Source organism: Mycetomoellerius zeteki, unplaced genomic scaffold, assembly GCF_001594055.1.
Source record: "Mycetomoellerius zeteki isolate Tzet28-1 unplaced genomic scaffold, Tzet1.0 scaffold113, whole genome shotgun sequence".
In the NCBI taxonomy this organism is placed as follows: domain Eukaryota; kingdom Metazoa; phylum Arthropoda; class Insecta; order Hymenoptera; family Formicidae; genus Mycetomoellerius; species Mycetomoellerius zeteki.
In genome coordinates, this window is record NW_017256051.1 from 2,160,853 (window position 1) to 2,172,527 (window position 11,675).

The following is an 11,675-nucleotide window of genomic DNA, read 5'->3' on the forward strand; positions in this document are numbered from 1 at the left end:
AAATTCTAAGACGACGCACGTTTCTAAACACACTCTAGCCGGCCCCTTGTACGTTACGCAATATTCTACGTAAATACATAACGCATTCTCGGAGCGGACTCCGCGACAAGTAACGTACGTCCGCGCCGCGTGCGGTCACTTCCTCCGCGAAGCGCCACCGACGCCGCTGCCGCCGCCGTCACCGCTGTCGCTGCCGCTGCTGTTGCCGCCGCCGCCGCCGCCACCACCGCCACCACCAAAGCAGGCACCGTACACCCTCGGTATGTATCACCAGTTACTTCCCTCGCGATCGAGCCTCTCGACGGCGTCGTATAATCGACCCTTACACTTACACAGTTCTCCTTTTTCTTTCTCTCTCTCTTCCTTGCTCTCCCTCTCTCTCCGTCTCCACCTCTCTCTGTTCCTCTTCCGTTTGCGTTCGCGCGTTCGCTCCGTTCACACACATGTACGTATCCGCGCACACAGCACCATGCACGCGCGCGCGCCCGCGCGCGCTCTTTCTCTCTCTCTCTCTCTTTCTTTTTCTTATTTTCTCACTCTGTTTCTCCTTATGTACTAGACTCCTCCTCCCTCTCACGCAATTTCTGTGTGTTCCACACCTATCTTCTTCTCTTCTTCTTCTCTTCTTCTCTCTCTCTCTCTCTCTCACACTCTTCACTCTCTTGGTTCGTTGTTTTTTCACGACCAAAAAATCGACGAAGCCTTAACAGGCCGGTCGGTCCGGTTGCCCGTAGGAATTTACTGTATTCTCGCTTCCACGAATACGCGCGCGCGCAAAGCGACTCTCTAGCAACGGCGAAATCTTGTAGTATGGGTAAATAAACGCGGGATAATGTACATCTTTTACGTAAGCAAGAGACGCGGGTTACATTGGACTCGTGTGGATTCACCGCACTTTTTCGCAAGACGCGTATGTGAAACCATCGAACCGTACACCCTCTCTCCTTCAGCGGTACAAGGCAAACTATTGGATTTTGTGATGGCAAACAAGGAACCGACTCCGACTGGTCGCGTAGCGGGACAAGAGTGGGGGAATGTACTGCGCAGGAGCGTACTGGCGCGACCAGCGGCGTCTCTGTTACCAACCACTCGGGTGCTGCTAGCTGCTACCGATTATCGGGCCTCCCACGACACCGCACCGCCATGCATGTCCACCGTCCGTGCTGGCGTGCTGTGCTATCCGTGGCGCAATGAGCAACGTTCCGATCAGAGAATACCAAGAGCGAATTTGTAGAAATTGTAGCACGCGCCATCGAGCTTGTGTGATCGTCGCTTTCCAGACTCCGATTTTCGTGGTCGCGTGCGCTGTTCTCTCTCTTTCTCTTTCTCTCTCTCGCTCGCACGCGTGCGAGGAGTCTCAAAACGGAGGAATTGAGGTCATTAAGAAACGGACATAGGGAGCGATTGCGTGTAAATTCAGCGACAGTATTATTCTTACATATACATGTATGCATGTATTACAGCCGAGCGATATTTGTTAGCATCGCATAGTTAACCGCGTGGTCCAAATGTAAACGCAAAAGCGCGTGAATTCTCTTTCGTGAATGATCCTTCGCGCGATTATCATCATTTTTTGTTAGGCAAATGAAAATTTGCACAAGTTTTTCAACCTTTATAGTTTTCTCTTGAATTTGTCGCGTCTTGCGACTAAAATGAAAATGTGAAAGCACATGCGCGTTTTCAATAGTGCAAATCCGAACCAAATTTCGACGTTTTCCCCGTTGTCGCGCGACATCCCAAATATCTGAGGGTGTTGAAAAGACCTCGGTGCTACATACGATCCTGAGTTGCGGCGCCGCTGGCCGCTGGCGGCGGTTTTGTTGAGGCGTAGGTAGGTAGGTAGGTAGGGAGGGCGCAGCAATGCGCAGCAAAACGCGGGGAGACGTGCGCGCGGCGCGACTCGTAGCCATTGTAGCCAACGGCTCACCCAGCTGTTCCAAGAGACGAACGAACCCCCCCATTGTAATCTGGGTCATGGGAACTGCGCAAAATAGCCGACAAGATTGCGCCGTTCGTTGAAAGCGGTAGAGAGATCATCAGTGACTTTGCAATTTTCTATAAGTGCCGTTTTGTTGTACATGCTGCAACGCGTCGTTCGAGAATTACGACTATTATACGAGGTGCACTGTGCGTCGCAATCGTTTTATCTCTCTCAATGAGCTTGACTGGTCGCTGACCGCAGGGGACTTATTATCCTTGTGACGAAGTGAAAATTACAAAAGTGATTGAATTTACTAGAATATTTACAACTTCATTGGTTAACATCTAGTGAATTTGATCATTTTTGTAATTTTCACTTCGTCACAAAAACCGTAATAAGCTGCCAGAGCTCGGAGAAAGTCACGCGTCGATTGGCCGATGATCTTTGCTTGGCCGCTTGGCACTTTACGCGCGAGCCTCAAATCATATTCACGGACACTCACGACGGCTTAAGGTGCATTCACATGCAAGCATCAAGCGTTAAGCAGCGGAAGCAGTAACCAATCAACGAGACGATTTTTACAGTGTCGTAAAAATATTTTTTACACCACTGCCCGAATCGCCCAGCTATAGCCCCGTGAATCGAGAAAAACGAATTATCGCGATCGAAATCATTATCCGACATGACTAAAAGTGCAATTTCGTGCATCGAAAGAAAGCTGGCTTTTTACCCCATTTCACCAAAATCAAAGCAGCTCGAAAGCTGTTCGCTCTTCTGCTTCCTTTTCATAGGACGGTATTCATAGTCGATTCTTATATTCAAGACCGTCTTAAGTACAATCTTAAGATGTCATGAACCAATCAGAAGGCCGTATTAGCATCTTAAGACATTACTTAAGACGATTTTGAAATAAGAACGGACTATGAATCCCGACCATAGAGCGTATCTTTGCTGCCTTTAAGTTAACGAATATACTCATTTATTTTCGCTAGCTTTTAATTCATTTTAATAAAAATGGATTACAAAAATGGATTATGAAAATGAGAATACATCGAGTGTGTAAAAGAATATACCCGTATAGTAGCAGCTACAGCTGCAACAAAGATTCAAAGACGACGCATAGCTGTTGCAATTGCTAATATATACAATTATTATTAAAAAAAAAAGTACTGGATAACATCTGTTTCCAAAAATTGTAGCGAACATGGCTTTTTCTTTGCTTCGCTCCCAAAATTAACCTTGGAAGACATCCGATTCCATGAACATGGCATGACATGTCATATATTTGAGCGATGTTCGCTATTAGTTGAACAATATCGAACTTTGAGCGTAACTTTGCTGTATACGAAAATTTATGGAGTGGGGATAAAAAGCCAGCTCGCTGCATGAAATTGCACCTTAATTTCTTCAAATAGTAGCGTGTCGTAACACGAAAGTTGGAAACTGGACTTTATAGCGATACGAGAGAATGGCTGCGTTCAGCAGACTCAACAGTTTTGCAACCGTTTTATGATTGTCTGCTGAGATAGGACCATTCTTCTAGATCTAAAAGTATGATCCAATTAGCGCGAAGGAAACTTACAACAGTTGCAAAACAAACGTTCTGCTGAACGCACCCAATGGCTGCGTTCAGCAGACTCAACAGTTTTGCAACCGTTTTATGATTGTCTGCTGAGACAGGACCATTCTTCTAGATCTAAAAGTATGATCTAATTAGCGCGAAGGAAACTTCCAACAGTTGCAAAACAAACGTTCTGCTGAACGCAGCCATTGGCTGCTAAACGATTTTTTTACAAATTTACGAATTTAATTTAGTAAAAATTCAAATAAAATTCTGAAAAAATTCTGAAAAATTGGTTACTCCAAAACACTAATGAGGATTTTTTAAAAATATTTTTCAATGCGAATTTCAATTCTGAAGAAAATAAAAATAACTTCTAAACATTTTTTTCACCCCGATTCCGTTGATTGACCACCTTAAAAAAATTTTATGTCAATTTCTGTTCAACTTGTGTGTTTAAAAAATATATTTTTTTTAGATTTTTTCAAAAGGTGGCCACATTGAAAAAAATTAAATTATATTTTTTCGTTAATTTGATGAAATAATGAGCAACACAAACCGTTTTTATCAACTCTCTAATATTTTATTTATCTATTATATAAAATTTTCTCTCTCTCCATATTAAAATATTTTGATGAACACAAATTGAAAGTGACATCCTCATTTTTCAATCATTGGGTTGAAAAGCGCAGTTATTTTTATTTAATTAATTATGAATTACATTTATACATTAGACTATCATTTTTAAAAAATAAGAGGGGGGGTATTATAACTAGATCAACTTGCTTCACACCGCCGATAAAGGATTCTGTGATACTCGAAACTTTCGATTTTACATTTAATGTTAAAGTGAATTTATTTTGAACAAATTAGAATTTTTGCTTATTCACAATTATTGGCTTTTTATTAATTATTGTAATTACATTTATATTTTGACACACGCACGCACGCACGCACACAGTTATCATATATTATATACTAATATCGTACAGAGTAGCCCACGTAAAGTGTTACAAGCTAATACCCAGATAGCAAAGTGTGTTTTAGCAAAATCATACAAATCTGATTATGATGCTAGCAACTTGCCGTAGATTTGTCTTCAACGGTTTCGAATATGCCGACATTGTAGCAACATGCAGACAACAATGTGTATATGTATTGCCAGCAGTTTAAAATAGCAAAATAGCTGTGTCAATGTTGTCGGCAATGACAGCATTATATGATGCTGCATATTATTATAGCAACATGATGGTAATAGTATTTTGATGATGACGATTTTAAAGTTGTTGCCAAATTGCTGGCAAGTTGCTACTCAATGTTATCATATCGTGAAGGTATCAAGTTGCCAACAAATGAGGACTCAGTTGCTGCAATTCTGGTAGCAACACATATTTAGCAATGCATACTTAGCAAGCAACAAGACAGACACGTTGCTATCTGGGTAACTCTAAAAATATTTGTCCTATCAAAAAGTTGTTCATGAAAGTTTTATTTTTCGAGGAGCCTTTATAATTACGTAAACAAAAATCCACCCCCGTCCCCCCTTGAAGAGGGGGGTAACTTCAAAGTTTCAAATGGGATCCCCTCTAAAATGTTACATATTTGGATTCTACGGAGAAAAACAAGTAAACTTTGTTTGAAACATTTCTTTGGAAAATGCTCCTATCAAAAGTTATGAACATTTAAACCTTTAACTGTTTTATTCATGATTGAACTCCATTGACACAAAGTTGTGTTCACGATACAATGAAAACAAAAACGACCTTGAATAGAATAATGTTTCATTTATATTTATACATCTCATTTAGTAAGATTGCAAAATATATTAAATTTAATACACAATTAAAAAACTAAATAAATACAAATAAAAACATTAGAGATATTTATATTTATAGATTCTAACTTCTAACTATTTAGTATTTTTTTAACCTTGATTGAGGTATATATTATATTTATACACGGTGGGCCATTTTAATCCCCCCACCTGAATTTCTCGGAATCTAAGCGAGATAGAGAAAAATGGTCCAGACAAAAGTTGAAGGGGCCAGAGAGGGTCATCTAATGGTGCCAAGGACCTTGACCTTGAACTCGATTTTCAAGGTCAAAGTGATTTTTTTAAATGGGAACACCTATTTTTTACCACGGATTTGAAAAGAGCGGGAAATTTTACGTTCAAAATGATATGTTTAATAAGATCATGGCAAGGTGAAATGAAGGTCAAGTTTGCGAATTTTGATTTCCCAATTGAATATTCCGGAACCTAAGTATCCTATTTCACTACTGCGCATGTGCAAGTTTCGTACTTCACTACTGCGCATGCGTTAGGTACTTACTACGTCCACGTCGTTGTTTCTGGGTAGCGCTAAAAGTAAGGTTAATACAGTTAAAGAATCCTCGAAAGTAGTGATTCCCATTTCGAAAAATCACTATGACCTTGAAATAACCTTGAAAATCGAGTTCAAGGTCAAGATCAGAGTACAGATAGGTGACCCCCTCGGTCCCCTTTAACATTTGTCTGAACCAATTTTACGTATTTGGCTTAGGTTCCGGAAAATGTAAGTGGGGAGTTTAAATTCGCAAATTTGACCTTCGTTCGACCTTGCCATGACCTTGATAAACATATCATTTTGAACATAAAATTTCCCGCTCTTTTCAAATCCGGGGTCAAAAATAGGTGTTCCCATTTAAAAAAATCATTTTGACCTTAAAATAATCTTGAAAATCGAGTTCAAGGTCAAGGTCCTTGGTACCATTAGGTGACCCCCTCTGTCCCCTTCAACTTTTGTCTGGACCATTTTTCTCTATCTGGCTTAGATTCCGAGAAATTCAGGTGGGGAGATTAAAATGGCCCACCGTGTATAAGACATTAACGCTTCAATATCGATATATCATGGTTTATAAATAAAACATTCTCTTTCTTTCTTTCTTTCTCTCTCTGTTTATTTTCAAAATATCTTATCATAACATTTATAATTGCAAATGAACTACAAACAAAAGTTTTCAATTTCGCGCGTTTATGCTAGAACCAATTACTAATACAGCACCAAATGTACCACGTGACTACAGTCCTCCCCCCGCGAGGCGGCTTTACTCCCCTCGCCAAAAATTACAGGTTTATGCTTCGTCCCGGTATTCCTATGTCCATGGCGTCAATACATCAACGCCAAAATCAAGAAGACTAGAACTAAGGAGGATCAACTCGTGCCAATAGCGGTAGTGGGGGTGAGGCAAAAAGTGGCGACGGATAACTTCCCCCACTCTTGCGCTTCATTAGTCCTCTCTGTCGCTCTATATAGTCGTCGCTCTGTCGTTCTATAATCGTCACTTTGTCGCTCTTATATCGAACTTTCACACAATGCGCAGTGCCGCTGCACATCGTGTGAATAGCTGCGGACGTTTTTTGACTCACCCCCACCACGCGAGTTGATCCTCCTTAGTTCTAGTCTTCTTGGCCAAAATCTTGACATTCTTAACAGCAAGCTGGTGTTGCTTCTCTTAAGGTAAATTTTCACGAGCTGCTTAAATAGGCTGTTTCAGCAACAAAAAGAATCACGTGGTCAAAATTGCCGAATATCAAGCGTCCATTTTGATCACGTGATCCTTTTTGTCGATTTGAGTAGCTCGTGAAAATTTACCTTAAGGCTACTTTCCTTTTAGGAGACACACATGCTTTCCTTTTGACACAAATCGACATAAGCGTCGTTCTATCCTTCTTGACATTCAGAGAGTGACAAAGATAGAACGATACTTGTGTTGACTGTGTCTCCTAAAAGGAAAGCAGCCATAGTATCTCGTCGATGTCAGCCCGTCAGCGATCAAAAGGCCCAGACACAGAGGCCTAGATCTATCTCCAGATAAATCCAAATGTATGGTCTTCAGTAAAAAGAAAAGGTCATCCTCCATTCTCAGACCTCTTCACATCAATTGTCAAAACCTGCAAACTGTCACCTCTCTTAGGTTCCTGGGAATCATCCTGAACTCACGTCTCAAAGGCAATGAACATATTGAATATCTTATTCAGAAGGGAAGAAAAATTCTCAGTGCTATTTTCTGTTTGGCTGGTTGTTGATGGAGTGTTCACCCACAACAACTCCTCATACTATACCGCTCAATGTTTCGGAGCTCAATCGAATATGGATGCCAAATCTTCCAAATTAAGAACAATCAAGGCAAATTCCTTCAACTCCAAAGACTCCAATTTAGAGCCTTACGGACTGCGGGCGATTACAGAGTTTCTACTCCTATTAACATCCTACTTGCCAAATCCAAGGAGCCGCCCCTAAACATACGTTTCGCCTATCTCACTTCTAAATTCCTTTACAAAAATCTGACAATTACTGAGAATCCTGTCTTAAATAACTTTGCTGACATGGAGAGAGGTCTCTGTAATCCAATCCAGCGCTCCAAAGCGCTACAATTTATTCCCTGTTTATGAGAATACATCACTCATAAACATGTTGCGGGCTCTATCTTCTCGTCGGCTCCTCCATCATTCTTGCATAATTATCAATCCTCTATCTTCTCTCAACCATTCATCGATTCAATGTCCCTGATTGACCAATGTGTTATATCTTGTTCCTCAACTGTTTTTCAAGCTGAATTCGACAATAGGACTTCGGAATTCATTCATCCTTACGTCTCTTTCTACACAGACGGGTTCAAATTGGATCGGACCTCTGCTGCTGGTGTGGGCATCTACTCCCCAGATCTCGACCTTAGAATCCAACACAGAATGCCCTCTGAAACTTCCGTCTTTCGGCTGAAGTCTGAGCCATCTTACAAGCCATCATAACTGCTTGCGAAAACAAATGTTCCAATATCGTTATATTCACCGATTCGAAAAGAGTCCTAGAAGCCATCAGCCACACCAGTGTAAACCACAAGAACTATCTCATCAGTTACATCAAACAAAACCTCTGGCTTGCTTTCCAGTTGGAGACTGTAGTCACCCTGTTCTGGGTCCCTTCTCACAAAGGGATCCTAGGCAATGAAATAGCAGATCAGCTCGCCCGGAATGCATGTAATTCAAACTTTCTGTATACCAAATTCCATACCCTGATCTTCAATTAGAATCCAGGCTGAGGAGCGAACAAAGTTTTACTGCTTTTTTAGTGGAATAAGCTTTAGTAAAAGGACAGCTCTTCGCAGATCACTACCGACTTTTCGCCCAAGACCTGATATCACTACAATAAATCGCTTAAAAGAGAAGAAATTGTACTTGTCAACCGTATTAGATCTAATCACTACAATCTCCGATATAGTTTTCACAGAAAAAATATAGTCGACTCCCCGGACTGCGCTTGCGGAGATCCACGCTAGGACATCAACCACTTCATATTTCACTGCCGACTGACTCGACATAAAGGCGATAAACTGATTAAATATCTCCGCATCAAGTTTCCTAACTCTCCAAATAATTTATTTCTTTGCCTCGTGAAACCCTCTTCCAAACTCTGCCGCCTTTTGCTATCCTTTTTCCGCTCTTTAGATACTCAAATTTGATTTGCCGCTCTCCCCCTGACGCCCTTCCAATTGGAAGGTGTGCGCGGAGCGTTCTACGCGTCGCTATATTGGATACTGGCCATATTGCGGGCGTCCGCCTGCGGGAGCCATCAATTCAAAAGAAAAAGAAGATATTCAGAGAGTGATAAAGATAGAACGACACTTATGTCGACTGTGTCTACTAAAAGGAAAGCAGCCATAGTATCTCGTCGATGTCAGCGATTAAAAGGCAGAGATTTTGAGTGTTAAATTTGAATCACACGCTCATGTAATTGTGCATAATCTCTCTTTAAATTTATATCTTTGATGTAGACTACTCCATATTAATGTGCTGTAAAAAGTTTACGAAGAAAAGTAACTGATTGAGTTGATTGTTCCATGAAGATGATTAGAAATGTTGTTGTAGCCATGTCTGGCGGTGTCGATAGTGCCGTGACGGCTCTTCTACTTAAAGACAAAGGTAACACTAAAAAAAAATTCTAGTTTACCTCTTTCATTTGATACATGTGTTAAGGATACATTATATATACAATATATATATATTTTTTAGGATTCAATATTACTGGAGTATTTATGAAAAACTGGGACGTTAGAGATGAAACAGAAAAGTGTATGGTTGAAAAAGATTATGACGATGCTCGATGGATCTGTGACAAATTAGAAATTCCTTTGATACAGATCAACTTTATTAAAGAATATTGGAACGAAGTTTTTAGGTACTTGAAGATATATTTAAGTATTTGAACTTTTTGACAACCACAAGTGAGGATAGCGACATTTTTATTCCAATTTTTTTAGTGATTTAGTAGAAAAGTATCAGAATGGATATACTCCGAATCCAGATATTTTGTGCAACAAGAACATCAAGTTTGATAAATTTTTTCATCTTGCATGTAACAAGTTTCAAGCAGATGCAATTGCAACTGGTCATTATGCTAAAACAAACTTCGGACCATATCTAGAGAATTATAAAGCAAACACTAGCAAGTATCCTACATTAAGTAACATTAATCCATCAATTAAATACAATATTTCTTAATATAATGCTACTATTGTAATTCTGTAGATGTACACTTGTTACAGGCGCAAGATAGCAATAAAGATCAAACGTTTTTCTTGAGCCAAGTACCACAACAAACCTTGAGACGTTGTATGTTTCCTCTCGGAAATTATTTGAAAAATCATGTAAAGATGATGGCTACACAAGCAGGATTGTGCCAAATAGCACGAAAGAAGGAAAGCACAGGTATTTGCTTTGTGGGAAAACGTGAGTTTCAAGATTTTATTTCAGAGGTAAAAGATACACATTTCTCTCATAATGCCGATTACTTGCGATAAGACAAAACAAGATGACAATAACAATGATTTTGTAACGGTTGCAGTATATAGTAGATAAACCTGGTGATTATATAGATCTAGACAGTGGACTGCAAATAGGTAAACACGATGGTATTCACAAATGGACAATAGGGCAAAGATGTAAAATTGCTGGCTGTCTCAAATCTTATTACGTGTTTAACAAAGATCAGGAGTCAAATACTATTACAGTGGTACGCGATAGAAAATAAAGATTTTGTTGAAAATAAATTAAGATATTTGTTAATAATATTCTTATTCTGATGTACACATAGGTAGGTGGTACAACTCATCCAGCATTATACACTGACTTTTTAATAACACAGAAAATGCATTGGATCTGTGAGGAGCCATATGAATTGAGATGGAATAATGGTGTGTTGAATTGTAACTTTCGCTTTCAACACAGAAATCCATTAATTGCTTGCAAAGTATACAAGATGTCCAATGGTCGCTTATTTATTCGTCTTGATGCACCTTTACGAGCAATTACAAAGGGGCAGGTAATTTACAATGTATAATGAAGATGTACTTTTATGATACTTTGACACTTTATATATGTAATAACAATTAAATTATCATAAAATAGTCATTTACTAATCCAACCAAGCTTTACTTCAGTAAATTAGGTAATAACATGCCGTTATTCATTTTTCAACCATTGCTTAATTTTACACATTAGTTTGGCCACATCATATATCGACTAATTTATATATATATATATATCTGTGTATGTGTAAATATAAAATGTGTATAAATTTCAGTATGCTGTTTTGTACTCTGGAGAGGAATGTCTGGGCAGTTCAATGATAACATATGCAGGACCATCTTATTTTGCACTTGGGCAGAATTTTATAGGTTACACTCATTGCCATAATTTAATAGCATCTGATAGAGTTTAAATGAAATTCATTGTATATGTATAAATATATATATATGAATATTTTTAATTAATAAAATTAATGTTACAGTAAAATTGTTTATAAATTTAGGTAATTATGAAGGAGGGGGCGACCTCACCGATTTTAATGAAATTGGGCTCATTCGACAAGTTTTTGCATAAAACGAAAGAATCTGGCAGAAAAAAGCGTCGCTCTGCCCCGCGAATCGAGATATTAAGATAAGCGTTAAAATTCACGACTATTTAGGTTAGGAAATCTGTCAGCCACACTGCGAAATTGTAACCCACGGAGTAATAAGAAGCATAATGATATTACATCATGATAAGAAGGAGATCAAGCTCAAGCGGTCGGCCATGAAAAAGATGGGCTCGAAACACGGTGTCGGAAAAGCGCTGTATAGAAGAACTGATCCGAGCGCACCTGTCGGAGAAAA

The 11,675-nt window shown here is 39.4% G+C and overlaps 1 protein-coding gene across 4 annotated transcripts; it reads left to right on the forward strand.

Annotated features, from left to right (window-relative positions):
* The first annotated feature begins 5,411 nt into the window (after positions 1 to 5,411).
* On the forward strand, positions 5,412 to 11,675 carry LOC108727766 (mitochondrial tRNA-specific 2-thiouridylase 1). Of its 4 annotated transcripts, XM_018456010.1 has the most exons (10): positions 5,412 to 5,421; positions 5,583 to 5,588; positions 9,352 to 9,444; positions 9,535 to 9,700; positions 9,783 to 9,967; positions 10,051 to 10,277; positions 10,367 to 10,534; positions 10,616 to 10,843; positions 11,105 to 11,198; positions 11,333 to 11,675. In XM_018456010.1, exons 3-10 carry the CDS (start codon positions 9,363 to 9,365, stop codon positions 11,401 to 11,403), a joined length of 1,221 nt encoding a protein of 406 aa, XP_018311512.1. In that variant the 5' UTR covers positions 5,412 to 5,421; positions 5,583 to 5,588; positions 9,352 to 9,362; the 3' UTR covers positions 11,404 to 11,675. The 4 variants fall into 4 exon arrangements, with proteins under 4 accessions (XP_018311512.1, XP_018311505.1, XP_018311529.1 ...); XM_018456003.1 differs by lacking the exons at positions 5,412 to 5,421; positions 5,583 to 5,588 and having other exon boundaries at positions 9,182 to 9,444; XM_018456027.1 differs by lacking the exons at positions 5,412 to 5,421; positions 5,583 to 5,588 and having other exon boundaries at positions 9,184 to 9,444; positions 9,886 to 9,910; positions 10,068 to 10,277.

What these genes read in the sequence shown, in the direction of transcription:
- LOC108727766 (XM_018456010.1), top strand. Translation starts at nt 9,363, where the DNA reads ATGAAGATGATTAGAAATGTTGTTGTAGCCATGTCTGGCGGTGTCGAT. An exon ending in GAGCAATTACAAAGGGGCAG is followed by an intron (nt 10,844 to 11,104) that starts GTAATTTACAAT and finishes TATAAATTTCAG; the next exon opens with TATGCTGTTTTGTACTCTGG. An exon ending in ACTTGGGCAGAATTTTATAG is followed by an intron (nt 11,199 to 11,332) that starts GTTACACTCATT and finishes TTATAAATTTAG; the next exon opens with GTAATTATGAAGGAGGGGGC.